This window comes from Diceros bicornis, chromosome 13 (genome assembly GCF_020826845.1).
Source record: "Diceros bicornis minor isolate mBicDic1 chromosome 13, mDicBic1.mat.cur, whole genome shotgun sequence".
In the NCBI taxonomy this organism is placed as follows: Eukaryota; Metazoa; Chordata; class Mammalia; order Perissodactyla; family Rhinocerotidae; genus Diceros; species Diceros bicornis.
The window spans coordinates 8262653-8289586 of record NC_080752.1 but is presented as its reverse complement, the minus strand read 5'-3'; the positions used below and the strand labels follow the sequence as shown (position 1 = coordinate 8289586).

At 39.4% G+C, this 26934-nt stretch overlaps 1 protein-coding gene across 2 annotated transcripts in view; it reads left to right on the top strand.

Annotated features, from left to right (window-relative positions):
* The window catches only part of TESK2 (testis associated actin remodelling kinase 2), a 145086-nt gene that overhangs the window by 94902 nt on the left and 23250 nt on the right, over positions 1 to 26934 (top strand). For both annotated transcript variants that reach the window (XM_058552255.1, XM_058552253.1), the window contains exon 4: positions 14532 to 14580. In XM_058552255.1, the coding sequence (XP_058408238.1) occupies positions 14532 to 14580 (49 nt within the window). The remainder of the gene's footprint in view (positions 1 to 14531; positions 14581 to 26934) is intronic.

The following is a 26934-nucleotide window of genomic DNA, read 5'->3' as shown; positions in this document are numbered from 1 at the left end:
AGCCACACTGAGAAGAGGGAGATGAAGGGATAGTGCCTGCATGCTGAATGGTGAGGCTCTTGAGACTTCTAGTCCTCTTCTATCACTTGGCTCTCAGACAGGCAGGAAACAGCCCCATCCCACTCTCACTCCCACCACCTGCCAGGAAATTGGTAGATTTGGAGAAAATGAATAGCTCCAAGTAAAAGAAGAAAGCTTTAAAAAGTAACCATCAAAAAACCTTGTAATTATTATCTTCTAGGAGGTTAGAGAAGATATTGCATTCATGAAACAAGAATACTGTACAATCAAATAGAAATAATTAGAGAACCACAAAGATTCTTGGAACTTAAAAAATGTGATAATTAAAACCATTTGAATACAACGTCAAGTAAATAAAGTTAAGGAAATTATCCATTAATAGAGAAAAATCAAAGATGGAAAATAAGAAAGAAAAGATAAGAAAATTAAAGGATCAATCCAGGGAGTCTATTTTTGACTAATACAGGAACATTTTCTAGAACTGAAGGGCGTGAACTTCTAGACAAAGGGCCTACAAAGTGCCCAGCACAATGAATGAAAAAAGACCTACCCCAGAGCCTATCATTATGAAAATTTAGAATATGGGCAACAAAAATAAGATTCTAAGCACTTCCATAGAGGAAAAACAAAACAAAGCTGATCCTATACAAAGAATTGAAAATTAAAATGGTATCAGACTTCTCAACACCAGCATTGGAAGCTAGACCAATGGAACAGTGCTTTCTGAGAGAAAATTATTTCCTACTTAAAATTCTATATCCAGCCAAACTATCAGTCAAGCATGAGGGCAGAATAAAGACATTTTCAGACATGCAAGGTTTTGAAAATTTTGCCTCTCATGTGCCCTTTCTTATGAAGCTACTGAAGGATGTGTCCCATCAAAACAAGGAGGTAAACAAAACAACAAAATAAAAATAAAAAGGAAGGCATAAGATCTAGGAAGAGGGGCTGGCCCCGTGGCTTAGCGGTTAAGTGCGTGTGCTCCGATGCTGGAGCCCAGGGTTCGGACCTGGGCTTGCACCGACGCACCACTTTTCCAGCCATGCTGAGGCCGCGTCCCACATACAGCAACTAAAAGGATGTGCAGCTATGACATACAACTATCTACTGGGGCTTTGGGGGAAATAAAAATAAATAAATAAATAAAAAATTTAAAATTGTAAGTGTTCTGTGTATCTACGGAGAGCACAAATCTTGCACATAGTAATTTCTTGATACATTGTTAGATTGAATTGTTCTCTTTCCTCTATACACTTCTTCCACTTTGGGAGAGGGGGAAGAAATAAATCGTTGTGAGAGTGGTGTTTCAGAAGTATGCTCACATAAATTGAAGTTTGTGTTTATATTTTGCTATTTTGGTGTGAGTTTATGAGTCATCTTAGAATAAAGGATAAATTTGGGAAAGAGGAAGAAGCTTTTTCATTGCTTGGGGAGACAATCTAAATACTTGGATTTTTGGATTTTAATTCTCTTCTGAACTTCCTGGATTCTTTTTAAAAAAGCATTTTGGGAACATTTAAAGTCACTGCACGTGTGTATATTAATAGTTCTGCCTTTGTCAGGAGACTTGGTGTTTTGCTGCTTGCATGGCAGTTTTGAGCAATGTGAATGTAAAAATTTTCTGTGAAATAAAGAAAATACTTACAGAATAAATTCATTATTAGTCCCAGTTTACTTATAGTTGTTATTTAAGATAGAGAATATTTGTTTTTCTCTCAGAAATCTAGGATGTTTTTATATTTATTAAACTGGTTTAATATTTATAAGCAAGCAGGTCTAATTTCAACTTTTTAGATTTTTTATTGTTTCACTTAAAAAAAAAGTGAAATTAGACCATGAACCTGATTGATCCTCCTGTTATTATATGTAGCACTATTGACATGATCTAGTGATTGCTGAGCGATGTTTATTCTGCCTTTAGTTATGTTAAAATTGGACAGAAACCATGGACAGAAAAGAGAAAGCCAGACTGAACCAGCTCTGTTTAATGTCACCTGATGTGAAGCTCTGGTGGTTAGTGTCTGTTCAGCTGAATTTTCCTTATGAGTTCTCATATCTAGGACCTAGCGCAACCAGTTTTCCATGATGTAATACCTCTAAAACACGTTTGAACTGCAGCAAGCCTTTCCCAAGGATATTACTGCTTTTTTTATGGATCTAGATGCATAGCTCTTTGGGGACTTGAGATCTGAGCCATTGCCCTCTCTTCTCCTTTTCAGTTATTGGTAATTTTTCCTAGGCCAAGAGAGTGATGGTATCTTTGTTTTATTTGGGAGTAAAATGCAAAGCAGTTCATTTTAGTGCTGCATGTTAAAGCTTAGTGGAATCTGGTAGAATATGTTGCAGGGCCTGTCCTTCTAAAATTATGGGAGGAAATTGGATAAAAATATATGAAAACTTCTGGAAAAACTTTTTTTCTTTTTTTGGTGAGGAAGATTAGCCCTGAGCTAACATCTGTTGCCAATCCTCCTCTTTTTGCTGAGGAAGATTGGCGCTGGGCTAACATCCGTGCCCATCTTCCTCTACTTTGTATATGGGACGCCTACCACATCATGGCTTGATAAGCAGTGTGTAGGTCTGCACCTGGCATCTGAACCTGCTAACCCCAGGCTGCTGAAGCAGAGCGTGCAAACTTAACTGCTACACCACCGGGCCGGCCCCTGGAAAAACTTTTTTAAAGAAAAGTAAGCCAATCTAAGTAGGTTTCAGATATAGGCTTTTTAGAAAGCTTATTAATATAAAAATCATGCCCAATATACAATGTTCTAGTATAGGTTTATTTCAGCCCTCTTAATTGTTTTTACCATAACTTTGGAGTCAGACATTTTTCTGGAAAGACCAGTACAGGTCAGAAGAACGTCTATAATATGGATGGTGCTTATTGCTCAAAGTTGGCAGTAGAAAGGCTTGTAAAGCAAACCAGCTAGATTTTCATTGGTTTACAGATAAGCAGTTCTTTTTTTATAAATCAAAAATGAAGTTATTATGGAACAACTGGCCTTTTTTCTTCTATACTCATTGTCATAGAACAAAATATAGGCTTTGGAGCCAAACAGATCCAGATTTCAGTACCTTCTCCAACCTTTGTCAAGTCACTTAAATGCTCTGAACCTCATTTTCCTAGATGATAAAATGAGGGTAATTTCATCTCAGGTAATACGTATAAAATACTTACCACAGTTTCCAGGTATATTGTAGGTGAGCAACAAGTAGTGATTTTTTTTTTTTTTTTTTTTTTTTTTTTTTTTTTTTTTTTTGTGAGGAGATCAGCCCTGAGCTAACATCCGCCAATCCTCCTCTTTTTTTGCTGAGGAAGACGGCCCTGGGCTAACATCTGTGCCCATCTTCCTCCACTTTATATGGGACGCCGCCACAGCATGGCTTACCAAGCAGTGCGTCGGTGCATGCCCGGAATCCGAACCAGCGAACCCCGGGCCGCCGCAGCGGAGCGCGCGCACTTAACCGCTTGCGCCACCGGGCCGGCCCCCAAGTAGTGATTTTTTTTGACAGCTTTGATATAATGGCCACAGAACTCTTACTAGGTCCCATTACGCAGTATTGAGGAGGTCCCAGTCTACAGTAGTGTCAAGTTCAAGTTTTTTTTTTCAGAATGAGGACAGCTAGATGTGTTTTAGACTGCTGTCACACCTCTCCCTCACTCTTCTGTTTAGGTAATAAACTTTTGAGGAGGGACAGCATTTAAATTTTTTGTGTGTGTGTGAGGAAGATGGGCCCTGAGCTAACATGTGCCAATCCTCTTCTGTTTGCTGAGGAAGACTGGTTCTGGGCTAACATCTGTGCCCATCTTCCTCCACTTTATATGGGATGCTGCCACAGCATAGCTTGACAAGTGGTGCGTTGGTGCGCGCCCGGGATCCGAACCGGCGAACCCCGGGCTGCCGCAGCGGAGTGCGTGCACTTAACCACTTGCACCACCAGGCTGGCTCCAGCATTTAAATTTTTTTTTTTTTTTTTTTTGTGAGGAGATCAGCCCTGAGCTAACATCCGCCAATCCTCCTCCTTTTTTGCTGAGGAAGACGGCCCTGGGCTAACATCGGTGCCTATCTTCCTCCACTTTATGTGGGACGCCGCCACAGCATGGCTTGCCAAGCAGTGCGTCGGTGCGCGCCCGGGATCCGAACCAGCGAACCCCGGGCCGCCGCAGCGGAGCGCGCGCACTTAACCGCTTGCGCCACCGGGCCGGCCCCACCAGCATTTAAATTTTAATGTTTAATGCTGAGCTTTATACAGAACTGTGAGCTCAAGAAATATTTGACATCTGGATGTAAATGCCACTAAGGAACATAATAATGTTATTATCCTTATGCTTGTTTAGAAAGAGTCAAAGCCCCAAGTCTGTCCTAGATCTGTGAACATTATAGCATAGGTTATTGACCCATAAATTTCTTTTTATTACGCGTCTATTATTAGTTTTCTATGGCTGCCGTAACAAATTACCACAAATCTAGTGGCTTAAAACAACACAAATTTATTACTTACAGTTCTGTAGATCAAAAGTCTGACGTGGGTTTTACTGGGCTAAAAGCAAGGTATTGGGAGGGTTGCGTTCCTTTCTGGAAGCTCTAGGGGAGAATCTATTTCCTTACTTTTTTCAGCTTCTAGTGGCTGCTTGTGTTCCTTGGCTTGTAGCCTCCTTCCATCTTCAAAGCCAGCAATGACTGGTTGAGTCTTTTTCACATTGTATCCCTCTGATACTAACTCTTCTGCCTCCCTCTTCCACCTTTGAGGACCCCTTGTGATGACATTAGACCCACCTTGATAATCCAGGATAATCTCCCTGTTTTCAAGTCAGCTGATAGCAGCCTTAATTTCATTTACAACTTTCATTTCCCTTGCCATATACCATAAAATATTTATCGATTCTGGAAATTAGGACATGGACTTCTTTGGACATTTGCCTACCATAGTATCCCATTAGGAAGACATTTTTGAGCACATCCCCAGGTGCTACTATTAACCCATGTTAAATATTAGTAAAACTCAATTTCTCTTTTTTATATAAAAAATATTAGTAAAAATTTTGATTTTCTTCCCATACTTCAATGGAAATCTTGCTCATTCCCCATTTTGGAGATTGCTGGCTAATAGTAGGGCCTAGGAAAGGTTCTGCCTTGGAATAAGAATTTTAATTTTTAATTGAATTTAGTGAATATTTACTGAGCACTAACTATGAACAAGGCGGTATTTTAGGTATGTATAGTGACGCAAAACTACATAGTGTATTTAGTCCTGGTGGGCTAACTACTGTAGTAAACAATCTTAAAATCTTATTGGCTTAACTTGTTTCTTATTTGTGTCCTAGTCCAATGCATGTTGGGTGGAGGTAGAAGGGGAACTCTTTTTCACCTAGGACAGGGCCTCAGATACTTCTACTGGATCTTCTGCATCTGCTGGCAGATGAAGGAAGAAAGTGTGGAGGATAGTGTTAAGGTTTTTATGGGACAGGCCTAGAAATGACATAATCACTTCTGCCCCTATACCACTGACCAGAACTCAGTGTTATGGTCTTAACCAACTGTTATAGACACTGGGAAATATAGTCTTCTTTAGGAGGAAAAGGGAAGCAATTTAGTGAACAAATAACCATTCTCTTCAGCACATAAGACCCCTGCCCTCAAGAACCCTCTAACTTAGTGGAGGAGGCAGACATATATAAAACTCAATGTAGAAGGCAGGTCTGATAAGTGTTACAACAGAGGTTTAAATAGAGTGATATGAGTGTATAGGGAAGAGAAAGATTAATTTTGATTAGAAAGATTAGGGAAATATTTGAAATTATGACTGAGATAGAAATTATAACCATCCTCAAAGGGCTATTTTAAGAACTAAATGATTTAATATGTGGCAGTGCCTGGCACACTAAATGATATATAAATGTTTGGTGCTATCATTGTTGTTATTGTTATTATTATTATTTGGAGATGTTCTAAAATTGAGTTTTTAAGGATTGGTAGAGCTTCAAGAAATGAATTCCAGATGGACTCATTCTAGCAACAATATGAAAGTGGGAGAATTCAGGACATAAAGTAAGAGAAGGTTGAGTCAGATCATTCTGACTCCTGAATAACATGCTAAGGAATTTGAAGTTTGATAGGAGCTGTGAGCTGCCACAAAAACTTTTTGCGTAGCCAGTAGCTTCTTAAGGGGAGGGGTTATGTCTTGTTCATTTTTATATATTTTTTATAACTATATGGAGAGGTAATATAACATTGTGATTAAGAGCATAGACTCTGGAACCCACTGTTTAGGTTTGACTCCTGGCTTTGCCACTTATTAGCTGTATGATTTGGGGCAAGTTGCTTGATTTCTCTGAGCCTCAGTTTCTTTATCAATATGATTAGGATAATAAAAGTACTACTTCATTGGGTTATTGTAAGGATTAAATGAATTAAATGAATATAATGTAAAGCTCTTAGAACAATGCCTGCGTAATAAGTGCTCTTTAAGGATTAGTTGTTATCACAATCATTATAATCATTACCAGTGCCTGGCACATAGTAGGCACTCAATATTTTTTGAGTAGTCAGAGTTGTGTTTTAAATTTACCCAGCAAGTATTTATATACTGTCATATGCCGGGCAAGAGAGTGCTCTTAAGAAGCTTATGGTATAGTAGAGGAGATATAAGGCATGTTATAAAACATAGTTAAAAGTAGGAAATGATGATGCTACAGGAGAGTGGTGTAGATGGAACGACTTGGTAGTTCAGAGGCATGCTAGTTCAGAGGCATGCTAGTTCAGAAATACTTCTACCTAGAGGGAGCCAAATTTGTTTTGTGGGAAAGGAAGTATTTGGATTGGGCTTTTGAGGATGAGTAGAATCTAACTATGTGGAAATGAAAGGAGGGGCATTCTAAGTAGTGGGAACAGCCTGAGAAAAGGCAAAGATGTGGAAAAGCATGGTTATGACACTTTATGGGAAAAGGTAAATCATGCTACAGGAAAGACTGAGGCAAATTAAGTCTCTGGTCAAAGTCTAGTTTAGGGCTGGCCTGTGGCATAGTAGTTAAGTTTGGCGGGCTCTGCTTCGGTTGCCTGGGTTTGGTTCCGGGCGAACCTACACCACCTCATCGGCAGCTGTGCTGTGGCAGTGACCCACATACAAAATAGAGGCAGATTGGCACAGATGTTAGCTCAGGGCCAATCTTCCTTAAGCAAAAAGAGGAAGGCTGGTAACAGATGTTAGCTCAGGGCGAATCTTCCTCACCAAAAAAAAAAAAAGAAAAAAAAGTCTAGTTTATCAGTAGTATCAGAGTTGGGAGTTTCGTTTTATGGTCTTACTAACGTTAGAGTAGAGATCAGCTGTCTTTGACTAGACTGAGCCTTACTAGTCAATGTATGGTCCATGGACCAAGCAGCATCAGCATCACCTGGGAGCTTATTAGAAACTCTCAGGGGCTGGCCCGGTGGCTTAGCGGTTAAGTGCGTGCACTCCGCTCCTGGCGGCCTGGGTTCGGATTCCGGGCGTGCACCGACGCACTGCTTCTCTGGCCACGCTGAGGCCGCATCCCACATACAGCAAGTAGAAAGGTGTGCAGCTATGACATACAAGTATCTACTGGGGCTTTGGGGGAAAAAATAAATAAATAAAAAAAAATTAAAAAAAAAAAAAAAAGAAACTCTCAGGACCCTTCTGACCTATAGAATCACAGTCTGAAATTTACATGATTCCTAGGTGATTTGTTTCCACGTTAAAATTTAGGAAGCTCTGGTCTAAAAAACAAAACCAGCTCTCCCTACTTCTCAATGTGAATGTGTGTGAAATATGAAACTAAAAATAAAGTTGAGTAATTACTCACTCTCAAGCACATACATTAAGAAAGTGCTCTCTTCCTGAGCTAAGTAATTCTAGCTGGCGTGATTTTGGGTGGTGGTAGTGAGGAATAAGAATCATTCAGAATGAAATATTTTTTAGGTCCCGTCTCGCACCAAAAAAGATTTGAGGCTTCATCCACAGCTTAGATTTTGATATAATCAGCAATAAAACTTTCAATGAAAACTTATTATTGATATTAAGTGCTTTTCTAAGCATATATCACTTCCCTATTAAGGATGAGTAATATTTTCCTTTTAAAGTATATTGTTTATAGCAACTGGAGTGATTAACTCTGGTCAGGCTCTTCTTCCAATATAAAACTAATGCCTGTCTCAGCTTGCCAGCTCTGAGACACCATTTTGGATGTGGTGATGGTGGAAAGGAAATGAGGTTGAGGAGGTCAGGCAGAAAAGTTTCACATAAAAGTAGAGATGTGCGACACTACTGTGATATGGTGATGTGAGTAGGGGGTGGGGAAGAAGGCAGACAGAAAACTGTCACATGAAGCCAGTGCCTGCCTGAATGTGCTGCCTGTGACACTTCTGTGGATGACATGGTCATAGTGATGGTGGGCCTGGGGGGAAGGGAAGTAAGGGTGTATCACCCCCAAACCAGGTCTTTTCAGCTTCTTGGAAACCCATGACTTTATTTATTTATTTATTTTTTGTGAGGAAGATCAGCCCTGAGCTAACATCTGTGCTAATCCTCCTCTTTTTGCTGAGGAAGACCGGCTCTGAGCTGACATCTATTGCCAACCCTCCTCCTTTTTTTGTTCCCCCAAAGCCCCAGTAGATAGTTGTATGTCATAGTTGCACATCCCTCTAGTTGCTGTATGTGGGATGCGGCCTCAGCATGGCCAGAGAAGTGGTGCGTCGGTGCGCGCCCAGGATCCGAACCCGGGCCGCCAGTAGTGGAGCTCGCGCACTTAACCGCTAAGCCACGGGGCCGGCCCAACCCATGACTTTAGAATGTAGCCAGTGTATTGCTAGTAGAATCCTACTGCCTAGCTTCTATGTAAATATTTGATTAAATAAAATAAATGCCTCTTGGTTTTAAAGCCTTGTACCTGCCTCTAAATGTTTTTCTTATAAAATGATGTACATTGTGGAGTTAATTTGGTGATCATTGTTTTTTCCTTCAAGAAATGCTTGTTTAGGGGCCAGCCCTGATGGTCCAGTGGTTAAAGTTCAGCGCTCACACTGCTTCAGTGGCCCAGGTTTGTTTCCTGGTTGTAGAACCACACCACCCATCTGTCAGTTGCCATGCTGTGGTGGCAGCTCACATAGAAGAACTAGAAGGACAACTAGGATATACAACCATGCACTGGGGGGCTTTGGAGAGAAAAACAAAAAAAAGAGGAAGATTGTGCAACAGATGTTAGCTCAGGGCGAATCCTTCCGTGCAAAAAAAAAAGAAGAAAAAGAAATGCTTGTTTAGCATCTTATGCACAAAGCGTTATATGTCAGGCACTATATATAGAACAAAGTAGAAGAGATCTATACTCTTAAAAACCTTTCTTATATTAGAGTCTGGAGAAGGAGTCAGAAATGTTAAAAGAAGAAGAATAGCTAACATTTTCTAGGGCTTATTATGTTTCAGGAGCCCAAGTTATCTCATTTCGTCTTCACAGTAACCCAGTAACCATACAGGTTAGATAATGTTAATATTCCTGTTTTGCACATGATAAACCGAAATACAGAGAGGTCATCAATAAGTGGCAGAGCCCGGATTTAAATCCAAGCAGTCTGACTCCAGACCCTGGACCACTTCACTTATGCTAATGAGCAGTCTTTCAAAGGACGGTGAAAAGCTGGGGAGTGTGGAGGGAGCCGGCGAGGGGGAAGGAAGGAGACAGAGAGGGTGAGAGGATTAATGCTAACTGAGGACATCTAGGAGGTCCTTATAGAGGAGATGAAATTTTAGATGATCCTGGAAGGATGATTTTCAGTAAGTAAATAAAGTCTTCCAACTCAGGGAGGAGCTTGAACTTAAGTTTCCAGGTCGTAAAAATCATTCGTGCCGTTCAACACCTCTTTACTGAGAGCTTGCTTACTGTGTGCCAGATGCTATATTAGGTACTAGAAATGCAGAGATAAACAAAACTCTGAATCTTCCGCAGTAAGAAAAGTTACAAAAGAGTGATGCGGGCAGAAGGCAGATTATAATGAGTTTAGGAATGAGTGAAGGTTAAGGAAATATGGATAGTGAATGTAACCTACTCTTAAAGTTTGGTAACAAATGAAAAGAGTGAATTTGGATCATACTTCAAGGAGAGGGGCAAAGGAATCTATTGTTTTAAGATGGGGGAAATTTAAGTACATTTGTAGGGTAGAGCCAGAGGAGAGGAAAGAGATGGGTGATGAATAAGGCTCATGGGAAAATATGGGGTTCCAAAGATAAGTTGGAGCAGAACAAGGAAAGTTTTAAATGCTGTGGTAAGGAGGTAAGGCAGAAGGGAGCACTGAAGGTGTATGAAGAAGGGAATGACATATTTTGTGTTTTGGAAAGGTAACTCTAATAGCCATGTATGGGATCGCGTAATTTAGGATCATTAATAATGATAAAATAAAAATCACTAAACGTTATTTGAGCATGGGCTAGACATTGCTAAGCACTGTACCTGAAATATCCCATTGAATCCTCCTAACAGCCCTTTAAGCTAGTATTATTTTCAGGTCCATTTTTGTAGATGAGGAAATTGAGATTTATAAAGATTAAGTAACTTGTGCAAGGTGTCCTAGGTGGAAATGGATAGATCCCTATGTTCTACTGCCAGGGGCAGCAAACTTTTTTTGTAAAGACTAGATAGTAAATGTTTTAATCTTTGCAAGCCAAGCAGTCTCTGTCATAGCTATTCAGCTCTGCTGTTGTAGCACAAAAGCAGCCATGGACAATACCGTGGCTGTGTTCCAATAAAAATTTATAAAAACAAGTAGTGGGCCATAGTTAGCCAACCCCTGCTAGTGCCCATTATTGTTTGGAAAGCTATAATTAAGGAAGAAGTGTAGCTTATCATGTTTTACTTTACCTCTTTTTGCTATGGTGGGGTAATGGGAATAGAATTATCCTTAGGTAGGTATACCGTTTAATCCCAGAGAAGCATCCTTTCTGTGAGAGGCTCACTAGAAACAGCTGTTTATGCGTACAGTTTAACCACATTCTGCAAAATACCCACTGAACTTTTTATTACAATTGCCTTCCAACAGTATGACCCCTAAAATGACAGTTCTGTGAGAGCAGGGACTTTGTTTTATTTACTGTCCTGTCCCTAAGGCCTTGCACGTAGTAGCCACTCAATAAATAATTGTTTAGTAAATGAGAGGCATACTGACTCATAATTCCAATGACTGGGGAGTTGTACCAACACTTAAAGAAAAGTGACCTATTTTAAAGCTACCTGTACAACTGCAGCTCCCCCAGATGGATTGTCTTCTCGTTCATCTTGCCCAGATTCCCTCTGCTCCAGTGCAGCTTTCCTTCTTTTACTCGACTAGTTTCTGATGTCAGCTGAAACTTTCTGTGCACTGTCTGCAGAGCTTATAGACACTGTGCCATGCTGGCCAGAAACATTCAGCATTCCAGATTCAGTCTTTCAGCACTCTGTGTTACTTAATGTGCATGATTTGTTAGACTTTTACCTACTCCGCGTTCCGCCCACTCACTCACTTCCATGTTAAGTAGTGAGTTTCATAGTAAAGAAACTGACAGGTGAATGAAGTTAAACGTCCCACTTGTACAAAGCAGGGAGTGGAGGTAGGGACAAGGGTTGGGGAATGGAGAGAAGAGTAGGCTTATAGAAACCAGCTTTCCTGCCCAGCTACCGGTGACCAAATTTGATTCTTTGATTCTAAGTTATAATAATTGCTTATATTTTTTTGAACTCTTACTATGTACCTGTCACTGTGCTGTAGACATTACATTCATTATTTCATTCAGTCTTTCCAACAACCTTATGTTGTGGACACTTATCCTATTTTACAGAGAGGGAAACTAATGCTTGCCTAGTAAAGAATGGAGATGGGATTTGAACCCGTAGCCTCTAACTTCAGAGCCCTTTTAACTCTACTCTTTACTTCCCATTTCTTCCCAAGCCAGAGGTCAATTTCAACTAGTCATTGGAGCCTGCGTCCTATTTTCAGTACTGCCTAGATTTTTCTTCAAGTTCTTTCCTTTTTCAAGTTCCCACCAAGTCTCTGGATACACTTAGAGAAAACCAGTGGTCCAGAAACCTCCTCTTGGTAGAAACTCTGAAATTTCCACATTAGTACTTTTGGTTGAAGCAGCATGTCTTTAAAACTCTGCTGTGATATTACAGCCAACAAGGCATTCTCCTTCACTCGGTTCTTTTTCACTCAACAATCATTTACTAAGTGTGCATGCTATTTGCTAGGCACTGTTAGGTGCTGTGAACACAGGGAAGAATATGACCTGGACTCAGCCTTCATGGAACTTGATGGTCCTTTCCAGCACAGGCACTGCTGTGCCTTCACTTTCACTTGTAGTCAGTCTGTTCCCATTTCTTTGCCCTTCTAAACTAGAACTTACTTGAGACTTGGGTATTGTTAATGAGCCTTCTTGGCAACCCGAACACCAATTGTCATTAGCTTTGTGACGTTTATCTTCTCCAACTTTATGATCATCATCAGTCATAATCATTGATTTATGGGTTTTATTTAAAAATTATTTTTATATATAAATATAACCTATTGGTTGAAAAAAATGTCAGATATAACGTGTGTACACTAAACAATAAAAATCACTCTACCCCCTCAGTACCATTTATTATTAGTACTTGTAGACATTTTCTATTAATGTACAAACATTTTTTTACACAAAGGTAATTTGTGGCTCAATGTTTTCATTTAACAATGTATTTTGGATATCTTCACATATCAGTGCATAAAGATCTACTTCATTCTTTTTAATGGCTGTATAATATTCCAATCTATGAATATACCATAAATATTTAACCAGTCTTTTATTGGTGGGTATGTAGATTCATCTACACTGGTGAGGTAGATATCCTTTTACGTGTTTTTTTTGTTTTTTTTTTCCTGAGGAAGGTTTGCCCTGTGCTAACATCTGTTGCCAATCTTGCTCTTTTTTTGCTTGAGGAAGATTAGCCCTGAGCTAACAACTGTGCCAGTCTTCCTCTATTTTGTATGTGGGTCATCGCCACAGCATGACTGACAAGTGGGGTAGGTCGGCGCCCGGGGTCTGAACCTGTGAACCTGGGCCGCCAAAGCCAAAGCAGAGGGTGCCGAACTCAAGCACTAAGCCACGGGGCTGGCCCCCTTTTACATGTATTTTTTGCTTACCCAAATTTAGTATGTTTGTAAGATAAATTCCCAGAAGTGGAATTGTTGGAGCAGGTAAAACTTTTGCTAAATATGATCAATTACCCTTTGAAAAAGCTGTGCCAAGGACTCAACAGTGTTTTCTGTTCCTGTTTCCTCACCTTCTGGATAACACTGAGAGTTATCAATCTTTTTTTTTTTTTTTTTAAAGATTTTATTTATTTATTCTTTCCCCCCCCAAAACCCCAGTAGATAGTTGTATGTCATAGCTGCACATCCTTCTAGTTGCTGTATGTGGGATGCGGCCTCAGCATGGCGGGAGAAGTGGTGCGTCGGTGCGCGCCCGGGATTCGAACCCCGGCCCGCCAGCAGCAGAGCGGGCGCACTTAACCGCTAAGCCACAGGGCCGGCCCATGAGAGTTATCAATCTTAATCTTTATTCATTTGATAGATTTAAAAAGCAGTATCTCCTTGCTTCTTTAATTATCGGTGAATTAGAGCACATTTTGATATTTTTATTAGCCATTTATACTTATTTTTCTGTGGATTATGTACATATCTTTTGCTTATTTTTCTTTTTTTTCTTTTTTTTGTGAGGAAGATCAGCTCTGAGCTAACATCTGCCAATCTTCCTCTTTTTGCTGAGGAAGACTGGCCCTGGGTTAACGTCTGTGCCCATCTTCTTCTACTTTATATGGGATGCCGCCGCAGCATATCTTGAGAAATGGTGCATCGGTGTGCGCCCGGGATCTGAACCTGGGCTGCCAGCAGTGGAGCATGCGCACTTAACCACTACGCCACAGGGCCACCCCTGCTTATTTTTCTATTGAGTTGTTTTTTAATCACATATTTGGAAGAGTTCTTTTTATGTTAAGGAAGTTAGTCCTTTTCATCCAGCAAGTGTGGGCTCCCCCTAACCCCTAGTTTGTTGTTTGTAATTTACAGACCTTCAGATTGGGTAGTTCAACCTACTTACTTTATGCATGAGGAAACTGGGCCCCAAATAGGGTTAGTGACCTTTTTTTTTGGTAAGCATGTAGTCAGATAGTGGCAGAGCTGAAACTAGCATCCAACTTCCTTACTTCCAGTTTGGTATTTTTCCATTATACCATGCTATTTTTAAGGCTTACTCCTCTCCCTCTTCCACCCTTGCTTTTTACCACTCCATCTTGCCACAACCAGATGTTTCCTGATAAACTTAGAAATTTACCAGCCTGATATCAAAGTTTGAGAGTCTATTGGGTTGTACAGGAACCCAGGAGACTTCATGGGTATTGGATTGTTTCTAATGCCTGGGTAACTAAACTAATGTCTCTATGTGGCAGTTATGTTCATGACCTCATCATTTGTTTAAAAAAATTTTGTATTATTTTGTAGGTTCATGGGTGTGTGTGTACATCAAGGACAATTGCATGCACTTACAGAGGTAAGACTTCAATAACTGTGTTGAAGTGACTTTGCTTTAGTTTCAACATTTATGGTTCCATAGTAATTGTTACTTGCATATGTAAGCAAAATGTGTGTGCATTTATGTTTATGCAATAATGGCAGTGTTAACAATGCTTTCTTCTGTTGCCTGGGGACAATGGCCATATCTTTTAATACTCTTGGATTCCCTCATAACACTTGGTGAGTACTCTGAGAATATGAATACTCAAATATTATATTGGTTCTTGCTGCCCCGATGACCCCCTCCTAAGCTAAGTGATGGCATCACTTGGCTGCAGACTCTATCATGGCAGCAAATTCCTAGACTACCCAGAAATGTTTGGTGTCCTGATCTAGAATTCCACTGTCACTGCTCTAGTTTCCTGATTGGTCTTATTACTCCTTGGAATCAGTTTACATCTCTATTCTCATTTTATTTTCAGCCTCTTCTAGGCAGATAAATATGTGATAGTCATTACTTAGCCTCTGAGGACCAGAGAATCCTCTCTAGAACAAAGGCTTCCCAAAACTCAGGTACTGAGTTATCAGCTTCAGAATTTGCTTGGGTGCTTCTTAGAAACACCAATTCCTGGAATTTCTAGGTTTAGTAGGTCTGCATAGGGCCCATGTGTATTCTTAAATGCTCCCCAGATTATTCTAATGAACATCTAGATTTGAGAATCTATGGTCTAGAATGTTTTCACATTCCTCCTTGAGTAGTAAGTACCAAAATACAAAGTGAAGAAACTTAGGAAGGAAAATTGTTTAACAGAATTTGCAGGAGTATTGGTTTCCTGCTAGCTTGGTACCTGGTATTACTCCTTAATATCTTATGAAGGAGGGTCCCATGTGCTTCATTCTCTGTCTCTTTTCTCAATTACTGAAGGCACCAGAATGTTGGATGTATGTAGCTATGGCCTGCCTCTTATATGGAAGGCCAAAGAATGTAGAATAGTGAGGTGGTTAAGAGCATGGGCTCTGAAGTCTTGATTGCCTCGGTTTGAATCTTTCTGTCCCTCACTGTTTTCATCCGTATAACGGGGATAATAATAATAGTACCTGCCCCAGGGAGTCTAGATAGAGAAGAGGACTAGTAGCTGAGCCCTAGAGTATTTTAATTTTAAAAGTCTGAAGAAAAGGGCAGATTGAGAAGGAGTGAGGTAAGAAGAAAACCAGGAGAGCGTATTGGGCTGGAATGAAAAGGAAAAAGGAGTTTCAAAGAGGAAGGATTAATTAATTGTGGCAAATGGCTGCTGATAAGATGATGACCTCACAGGGAAGTTGTGAGGATGAAATGTAAAATGCTTATTTAGCACAGTGTCTGGCATATAGTAATTGCTTAATACATTTTATTATTAACAGTGACTAGTCTCTCCTGAACTCCTTGAGTTGTCAATATTTTTCATTTAGTGCTTAGTTCTATACTGCCGGTAGTACCATTAAATTTTTTAAAAACCTTTTATTGAAGTATAATATAACAGAAAAAGTACACGTATGAAAAGTGTACAGCTCACTTAAATTTTTACAAATGAACACACCCATAACTGGCATCCCAGATCAAGAAACATTTTCTGTGTATTTATTATCTCAGAAGTGAGTCTATAAATTCTTCAAGGACAAAACTCTCTCCTTTTCTCAAGTCTTCTATCTGTCAGAGCTCTGAAACTAATAATTGTAAAAGTATTTGTTGCATTCCTTGCTTGTATCATTGTTCTCTGAAATGTGAGTTTATTGGAAGGGCTTGTGTGTTGGTTTTGCTGACAAAAAAGAACATTCTTTAAAATCTGTGATCGTGTCACAAGCTTAGAGGTGGTGCGTAGTGGAAATGGCAGAAATGAATGATTATAACGCAACATTCTCTTGGCTATGTTGCTCTTCAATAATATTTTCTGTTGCTTCTTAGCTTGTTTATAGCCATATACAACATAAAGTGTGTGCTTTGTGAAAGAGTGTGTATTTCCAGTACCATTAGGGAGATATTGACATAGCTTATGATATTAATAATTTTTATTGTGATGTTAATAGGCTGATGGTCATGAAGCCCAGATATCCAAATGCTCTTAGTTATTTTCAGAAGGGGATCAGCAAAGGCCACCACGGCATAGATCTCTGGGGACTCCTACATTTAATTGCCTATAGTTTGACTTGGCAGCACAGCTTTTGGTTTCACTGAGGATCATAAAAATAAATTACTAATAGCATCTAGCATAGAACTTGGAACTTGGATGACATATAGTAAATATTTCTTGATTGGTGGAATGCCTACCCTCTACAGTAATGTGAGTACGATTCCTTATTTCTCTTAAAATAGTTTGTCAATAATTGCAATAGACAAGCATAGCTCTTGGTAATTCCTGTAAAATATTGACATTATTAGGAAGAATATTGCTCATATACAGTAGTGATCTGGACTTTTCTTGGCTTGAACCGTTTCCACAAGTCTTCATTGCAGTTGTAGACATTAATTGAACTTGGAATAGATACTTAGGTGTGTTTTTTAAAACTACCTGTACTAGGGTTAGACTTCTAAGTTTTTAAGCAAACGAGAATTTGTTAAAGAGAAAGCAGTTTTATAAAAGATCAGACAGAAGCTTTTAAGTTTAATGAGCTGAATTAAGAATCCATGTTGTATTGAGTAGGAATGCCCTGTCAGTGTGTCTTTGATTCAGAAGACCTTGTCTTTCATTTAGTCATGGGTATCAAGGAAGTGGAAATCTTTGGTTTTTAAAGACAAAAAATATAATTCTATGTATCAGTTAGCTATTGCTGTGTAATATCCAACCACAAAACCTCAAAAGCATACATAAACATTTATTTCTCTTATGCCTGCAGGGTTCAACTGAGCTGAGCTGGGCCCAATTGGGCAGTTCTGCTGGTCTCACTTGGGCTCACTCATGCATCTACAGGTCAGCTGGTGGTCTGCTTTAGCCTGGGTTTTGCTGTGGCAGCTTTGCTTCAGCTGTTTCTCATCCTCCTTTTGGAACCAGTGCGCTAGCCTGAATATGTCCTTTTTAAAATGATACCAAAATAGCAAAAGTATGCTAGCCCATTTGCACAAGTGCTTTTCATGATTCTGCTTATGTTCGAGTTTGCTTGGCCAGAATCTCATTGGACAAATCAAGTCACATGCCTGAGTTCACATTGGGAGCATACTGCAAAGTTACATGTCAAAGGGCATGGATTCAGTAAGGGGTGAAGAATTGAAACCATTGTTGCAATCTCCCATACCCTATAAATATTCCAATCAGCAGATCATAATTATTTGTGTTTTCTGCTCTACTTGTGGGTAAAGATTTTTCTCTTATTTTTAAAAGCATAACTACCAGTTATTAAACACCCACTATGGGCTAAGTGTTATGCTTAGTTCTTTATATATTAGCTATAATTCTCACAATTCTGTAGTCCTATTTCCTCCATTTTATAGATGAGAAATCTAAGGCTTAGAGAAATTAAGTGACTTCCCTAAAGTAGGAATTGGATCCAGGTTCATCTGACTTCCCTAGCCTATACTCTTTCCATTATAACGCGCTGTGCTTTTTTTTTTTTTATTGGTGTCTTAATAGTTTATAAGATTGTGAAATTTTAGTTGTACATTATTGTTTGTCAGTCACCATATAAATACCTCCGTTCACCCCTTGTGCCCACCCCCCAGCCGCCTTGCCCTTGTAACAACCAAACAGTTCTCTCTGTCCGTGTGTTGGTTTATATTCCACATATGAGTGAAATCATGTGGTGGTTGTCTTTCTCTCTCTGGCTTATTTCGCTTAACATAATACCCTCCAGGTCCATCCATGTTGTTGCAAATGGGACAATTTTGTCTTTTTTATGGCTGAGTAGTATTCCATTGTATATATATATACCACATCTTCTTTATCCAGTCATCAGTTGAGGGACACTTGAGTTGCTTCCATGTCTTGGCTATAGTGAATAATGCTGCACTGAACATAGGGGTGCATAAGCCTCTTTGGATTGTTGATTTCAGGTTCGTTGGATAGACACCCAGTAGTGGGATAGCTGGATCATAGGGTATTTCTATTTTTAATTTTTTGAGGAATCTCCATACTGTTTTCCATAGAGGCTGCACCAGTTTGCATTCCCCCCAACAGTGAATGAGGGTTCCTGTTTCTCCACAACCTCTCTAACATTTGTTATTTTTTGTCTTGGTGATTATAGCCATTCTAACGAGTGAAAGGTGATATCTTAGTGTAGTTTTGATTTGCATTTCCCGAATGATTAGTGATGTTGACCAGCTTTTCATATGCCTATTGGCCATTTGTATAGCTTCCTTGGGAAAGTATCTATTCATATCCTCTGCCCATTTTTTGATTGGGTTGTTTGTTTTTTTGTTGTTCAGTTGTGACAACGTGCTATTCTTAGTTCACTTATGTATTTCCCACAGTGCTAAGCACAGGTTCTTGTATGTGTAGCACATGTAGTATTTGCAGAGTTTGATTCTAACTTTTTATATATTTTGAGTTATTTGGAAAAGATATTTCCTGGTTATTGGGTATATTAGAATGTGTTTGGGACAAGTAACAGAAAATAGTGAAATGGCCTTAAACAACAAAAGCACTCATGTAACTGGAATTCCAGCAGTTTATTAGGTTAAGGATTGGTTTAATTCAGCAGCTAAATAGATGTTATCCAGAGATCCCATTTCTTTCCATCACTTTATCTTTACGTTGTGAATGTCATGCTAAAGTTTGCTGTCATTCATAATCAAAAAGTAGCTGCCACCAACTTACATGCTATATATTTTCTCTTCCATATCCAACATGGAGGTGGGGGGAGTCAAAGAAAGAGAGAAGAGAGAGAGGCTCTGGACAGATTATGCATGATCTCATAACGCTTTTCTTTTTAAGCTTGTTAAGAAAGGCCACAAAGAGGGAAATATCCTTGTAATCAAACAGTTTGGGGAACCTCTTTGTGCAGAATCTCTCAGTGCCTAGAAGATTAGAAATTGGGGGAATGAGTATGGTATAAGGTTGTGAGGCAGGGGTCTCAAATGACAATACTCTCTGGTCAAAGGAGTCAGCCAAAGAATTGCCTGGCAGGTAGGACGTTTTGGGATCTCTCTTGCCTTTTCTGCAATGGAGAAACTATTCTTTTTTTCCATTGTGGCAGTGAGAACCACTCAGTTATAAACACAGCAATTGCTTGGCCGGGTATGGTGATTCAGTCTCTTTACGGCAAAGTCACCTCAGTCAGGCAGATACCCGGTACTGAAAGAAATGCTCTTAGCTCAGGAGGGAAGGGGGCAGCCCTGCAGGCAGCTGGCGATAATTTTTTATTCACATAGCCCTCATCCTCTTCTCACTCACCATTTCCACCCCTACTATATACCTTCTTTCTTTATTAAAGAATAGTTACTTTGGAAATTCCTTTTTTATGTGGGTTGAAATGTGTTTTTCTGAGTTGGTTTTTGTTAGTCTTATAAAAAGCCTTATATAGTCAGAGAGCTTACAATGAAAGGAAACTCTGTGGGTTCAGTGACCAAACTCATGCATTATTTATAAAATGAGCAGTCAGACCCCGATTCCAGTTTCTTGGTGTGCTGTGATATTGCCATTAGTTGTGCCTGCTTTTTTTCTTGTTTTTGTGTGGCCCAGTACAAAGTATTCTCCTGGCCTTATTTACCTTGAGCCAGATGTGAAATTGTCTTTTGCCTGCCATGTGTTAACTTTGGCGGCATAGCGATACCTATCTTTCAGGCATAGAGTAGCTTTAGGGAGGTTATTACTACTACATGGTAGTTAAGAGAACACACCAAAGGTACCAACAATGATTGCTTCTGTAATTCGGGGCATCTTAAAGGAATGATGAGGGTAGGGGAAGTGACAAAAATGTGAATTAGCATCTGCGAGGGAAGAAAGAGATTCACTTTCTATATACCACTTTGAGTGAATCTGCTGTAGGCTAGGCACTCTGCTAGGCTCTCGGCTTATCAGGATAAAAAAGAAGCCTATTCCTCTATCTACTGGTGTATAACAAACTACTCTAAAACTTAGTGACTTAAGACAACCATTTATTTTTTATTTTTATTTATTTATTTATTTTTGCTGAGGAAGATTCGCCCTGAGCTAACGTCTGTGCCAGTCTTCCTCTGTTTTGTATGTGGGTCACCACCACAGCATGGCCACCGATGAGTGGTGTAGGTCTGTGCCTGGGAACCGAACCTGGGCCGCTGAAGCGGAATGTGCCGAACTTAACCACTAGGCCGTGGGGTGGCCCCAGTAACCATGTTATTTTGCTTGTGATTTTGTAGGTCAGGTATTTGGGAGAACTTTGCTGGGTCTCTGATCCACATGTGTCAGCTGAGGTGGCTGAGCTGGAGGACCCACTTGCGAGATGGCTTCTTCATTCACATGCCTGTGCCATGGTGCTCCTAGGCCCCTCGGTGTCTCATTCTCTAGGGCATTTCCATATGGCTTGAGCTTCCCACAGCTTGGTGATTTCAGGATACTTAGACTTTGTTTAGACTGGTGAGAGGTATAAGCCACCCGAGTGGAAGCAAGACGTCTTACAACCTAGCTTCGGAAGTTCCAGAATGTCACTTAAGCTGCATTCTGTTGGTCAGCTCTGATTCAAGGGGAGGGGAATTATTAGACTCTGCATCTCAATGACCATTTCTATTCTACTGTAGTGTCTTTCATGAATTCAGTGGTTAGTGACTGGGGTAGTGAGAAATTTCTTACTATGGCCCTTCCTTAGAAACTATTTTTTAATATCCAGCTGTTACCTCTCAGATCTCCATATATATTAATGGTTGTTATTCATTATAGTTCATATTCCTTTTTTCTGCCGTCTCCTGTTTTCCGTGCAATTGTTTTGCTAGTATTCCAAATACAACTTAGATTGGTTAGGTCACCCTTTTCAATCTTACCATTTTCTATTGTTAGAATCCTTATTCCTCCAAATAAAAAATATGGAGTTAAAAAAAAAAAATGGAGTTAATTTTGACTTTTTCTTATCTCTTGAATTTAATCAGTTCCCAATCCTATCCTATTATCTTCTTTGTGATGTCTTTCTGATTCTTCTTTCCCTGCCATGATCTTATTCTATGCCTGGATTCCTACAAGTATTGTGTGGCTGGTTTTCCTGTCTCTAGTCTTTCTTTGCTTCAATTTGGTAAACTACTACTCCAATAATCTTCATTAGGCATACTTTGATAATGTGAGGCTTCTGTTTAAAAAATTCTGTTTAGCATTCGAGACTCTCTCTGATCTGATTTCAGAATACGAATCCCTCCCTTTAGTTAGGTGGGTCTTTTTGCTGTCTTCTGCACATGCTGGCCTTAGATGTGCCTTTCAGGACCTGGAATGCCCTTCTCTCTCTTCTCCCTTCCACTTGCCAAGTTATGTCAAATCCCAGGTTCTCTAATGGAGCTCAGTCTCTTAAATAGGTCCTATAAAAATGCCCTGTGTGGCTGGGCCCATAACATATGTTTAGGATGTATTTATTGTTGATTGTTTAGTGTAGATCCAGCTCTAAGAACACTGAATTAGCTCCAATAGAAAGAGCCAGAAGTCAAAAATAGTGTGAAATGTTACATCTCAAGTTCTTTCACAATTAGAATTTTGTTTATTTCATTTATACTTGTAAAAATAGCTAACAGTGTTCCTATAAATACATGTTGGCATCTTCTTTACTTTTGAAAAAGGTAGCTTTTATTTAATTTTTTGGTTTGGTCATTTAGTAATAAGACGTCTCTAAATGTGGTATATGTTTTCTGCCCTTATTTTTAGTAACTCCCTATGACATTTGAGAAACAAGAATTTGAGGTTGGCAGTCTAACCCACAAATAATAGAAGAGTTCATTTAGTTTAGTTTATTCATAAAGCAGTTTTCCCCTGACTTGCTAGCTTGCTTCTGGCTCATTTATTCATTCAAAAAATCTTTATTGGACTCCTACTATATGTCCAGCACTATTCCAGGTACTGGGGATATAATAATGAACAAATAATAATATCTGCCCTCATGGAATTTACATTATAATCAGTAGGGGTTGGGCAGAGGAGTTAGACTACACAAGAAAACAAATTGCAAACCCCACCGCACTTAGCATATATATTACAATTTCAAATATGTGGGCAGGGAAGGTCTCACAAAAGAGGCAAAAATTAAGGAGTTAAGGGAACTAGCTGTGTGACTATCTGGGGAAGGAGTATTCTAGGCAGTGGGAACAGCAACTGCAAAGACTTGGAAGCAGAAATGTACCTGTTGTGGTCAAAGAACTCCAAGGAGGGTGATGTGGCTGCAGCAGAGAGAGGAAAAGAACAGTATTAGATGGAGGTCAGAGAGTAAACATGAGCCAGATCACGTCAATCTTACAGGCCATTGTAAGAACTTCAGCTTTTACTCAGGACAAATTGTGAAGTCTTTTGAGGTTTCTGAGTAGAGATATGACATGATGTGACTTATCTTTTAACAGGATTGCTCTGGCTACTATGTGTGAATAGACTGAAAAGAAGGCAAGGGTGAAAGCAGGAAGACTAGTTAAGACACTATTGCAGTAGAGTCTATGCAATAATGACTGTGCAATAAAGATGAAAGATGATGGTAACTTGGACCAGAGTAGTAGCAGTGGAGCTGGGGAGTCTGGGTCTATTTTGAAAGTAGAGAAAACAGGCTTTCCTAATGTATTGGGTGTGGGGTGTGAAAAGGTGAAAGAAGTCAAAGATGACTCTGAGATTTGGGGCCTGAACACCTGAAAGATAGAGTTGCTGTTAATGGAGATGGGGAAGACTATAGGAGGTACAAGATGGGAGATGATCAAGAGGTCAATTTTGACCAGGTCGAGTTTGAGATATTTATTGGACATCCAAGTGGAGATAACTTTATGGAACATCAGGATTCCAAGGAGTATTCTGAGTGATACCTTCCTTGTTCAGAACCTGTTTATCAGCCTTTTCTGATGAAATGTTTCATCAGAAAACAGTTCATTGATTTGGAAGGAGGCATGTTTCAACTGCTGTATTACTTTTTGAGTAATAATAATGAAAAATCATTGTTTTTTTTTTACAAAATGCTTTGTATGTCTCAGGGCCTGCTAAGCTTTTTTTTCTCTTTCCATATATTGTTTAATTATCACACAATCCCATGAAATAGGTGGTATTTTCCCCACTTTACAGATGAGAAATCTGAGGCTCAGAAAGAAATTAATTTATCTAAGTTCTCTTACCTAAGTAGTGGAGCTGGAATTTAAATCAAGTTCTGGCTGACTATAATCCTGTGTTTACTAGACTTTAAGCTCCTTGGGCTTGGCTGTTTTGTTCACTGCTGAATCTTTAGTAACTGGCACATAAAGGCAGGCAATAAATATTAGTTGGGCGAATGGATAAATGGATGAATGAATGAATACTGCTTCCCAACATTTGAGCTTCCAGCAGTTAAACTGTTTGCCACAAAAACATCAGGCTCTTTCAAGGTCGTTTTGGCCATCCATTTGATGAATCTTTTCATAGTGTTGGTAGTGATAGGACAGCAGAAGGATTCAGAAAATGCTTTAGGGGGTTTCTAGCTAATTATCTCCTAATCCTCTCCATGATTGTGAACCTAGTGTGGCAGTTGGATTCATAGAGCTCTTTTTGAGTTTAGGCTAAACCTGTTTCTAATAGAAGTTTTGACTAGTGTGTTTTTCTTAACTTCATAAGTGGTTTCATTCACAGGAATTGGATCTGTGTTGGCTCTTGAGAGCTGTTCCTACTTTGGATTCTGTAGCAAGTAGGGACAATGGAAGGAGGGTGGCCTCCCAACATACCTCTCACACATTCTTACTACTCAAGGACATTTCAGCATTCCTATACCTGATACATAATCACTGTCTGCACTGTCTATGTTTACTTGCTCTTTATGTGGGTCTTTTCTTGTTACCATGGTCACCATTGTTTGCTTAGACAGTAAATTCTTAAATCAATGATTTCCAAAGTGAATCATAAGCATTTCTTTCCTTAACATGCTCATTTTAGCACATTTCATCTTCCTACAGTAATTGCTTGTGTCTGTTTCCTACTCAACAAGTAATTATTAAGCAGACACTTTGTGTCAAGGGCTAGTTTAAGTGAACTTCAAAAAGAAGCTGTTCTATGAAGGTGGCGGAACAATTGTCTAAGGCTGTCTGTAGTACTTGGCACAAGTAGCTGATTACTAAATGTTTGTTAAAGTAATTAATAACTCATTAAAGTATTAGTATAGTGCTTAGCTTTTCCACAAATGATAGTTCTGTCCCTTCATCCCTGACTTCTCCCATTTCCTGTATCTTATCAATCATCATTTCCTGTCCATTTTACCTCTTATCTTGAGTTGGTTTATCTTACATCAGTTCCTTCTGCCATCATCATCTCTTGCCACAACCTTCTAACTAGTCTCCCTATCAGTCTTGTTCCTCACCTTAAATCCATATTGCCAGCCAGAGTGGTCCTTTGAAAACACAAACCTATTTTTTTAAACCATCTTAGCCATTTTTAAGTGTGTAGTTCAAGAGTATTAACTATGTTTACATTGATGTGCAACAGATCTCCAGATCTTTTTTGTCTTGCAAAATTGAAACTCTATACCAATAAACAACTCTCCATTTCTCCCTTCCTCAAGCCCCTGGTAACCACTATTCTACTTTCTGTTTCTATGATTTTACCTACCCTAGGTACCTCAGAGAAGTGGAATCATACAGTATTTGTCTTTTTGTGACTGGCTTATTTCACTTAGCAGGATGTCCTAAATGTTCATCCATGCTGTAACATGTGACAGAATTTCCTTCCTTTTTTAAGGCTGAAAAATGTTCTATTGTAAGTATATGCTACATTTTACTTATTCATTCATCCATCAATGGACATTTGGATTGCTTCCTACTCTTGGCTATTGTGAATAATGCTGCTATGAACATGGGTGTGCATGTATATATATATGTATATATTTGGATATATAACTAGCAGTGGGATTGCTGGATGATATGGTAGTTCTATTTTTAATTTTTTGAGGAACCTCCATACTGATTTCCGTAGTAGTTGCACCATTTTACAATCCCACTTATAGTGCATAAGGGTTCCAATTTCTCCACGTCCTTGTCAACACTTGTTATTTTCTGTGGGTATTTTTTTTTTTCTTTGAGTAAAAAAAAAATGAATGAAGGGAGAGAACTATCATTTGTAGAAAAGCTAAGCACTATACTAATGCTTTTACGAGTTATTAATTACTTTAACAAACATTTAATCAGCAGCTACTTGTGCCAAGTACTATAGAAAGCCTTAGACAATTGTTCCGCCACCTTCATAGAACAGCTTCTCCTTTTTGAAGTTTACTTAAACTAGCCCTTGACATAAAGTAGCCATCCTAGTGGGTGTGAGGTGATATCTCATTGTGGTTTTGATTTGCATTTCTCATTTGTTGCAGAGACTGTCTTTTCCCCATTGATACATGAGGGTTTATTTCTATTATATTCCACTGGTCTATATGTCTCTCTTTATTCCAACACCACAGTGTTTAATACAAATCTAATAATTTTATTTCTGCCGCATAAACCCTTCTATGGTTCCTCATTGACCTCAGGATAAAGTCAAAACATTTAATCCTGCTGCTGTTTATTTCTGTGGCCTTACTCCTCACTTCTTCTCTGACCTCTTTGCTCCTGTCTCAACCGTGCACTACAGCCTTATTAAACCTCTTTCAGTTCCTCAAATAGGACATGACCCTTTCCACCTTTGGGCCTCTGCACCAGCTCTTCCAACTGCATAGAACAGAACTTCTCCATCTCCCATTGGCCTGGCCAACTCCTACTTAACCTTCAGGACCCAGCTTAGATATCTTTTTCTCTGGGATGCCTTTTCTGATCTCCCAAAATTAGTTAGGTACCGCTCCTATGAGCTTCCATAATACAATAGTTGTATTTTGTTTTTACTTTTTTTGCTAAGGAAGATTCGCCCTGAGTTAACATATGTTGCTGCCAATCTTCCTCTATTTTGTATGTGAGCCTCCATCACGGCACGGCCACTGATAGACAAGTGGTGTAGATCTGTGCACAGGAACCGAACCCAGGCTACCGAAGCGGAGTGTGCCAAACTTAACCACTAGGCCACTGGGGCTGGCCCTGGGAAATGTTTTTTTGAACATAACACTGTAATTGGCATAGTCTCTTCACTATAGAAGACCAGACTCAGTTTTTGTCTGAGCCTTTCAAGGACAGCACACCACTGCATCTTAAGGCCCTTCCTTGGACAAGACCTTCCTAGTCTAAGCTCTGAAGACTGAGGTAGCTGATGAGAGCTGACTCATGGGAAGTGGAGAAGTGATCCTTATATGTAAATAGATGATTAGAGACACTTTATGGAATTCATTCATTAATTCATTCAAGAAGCAT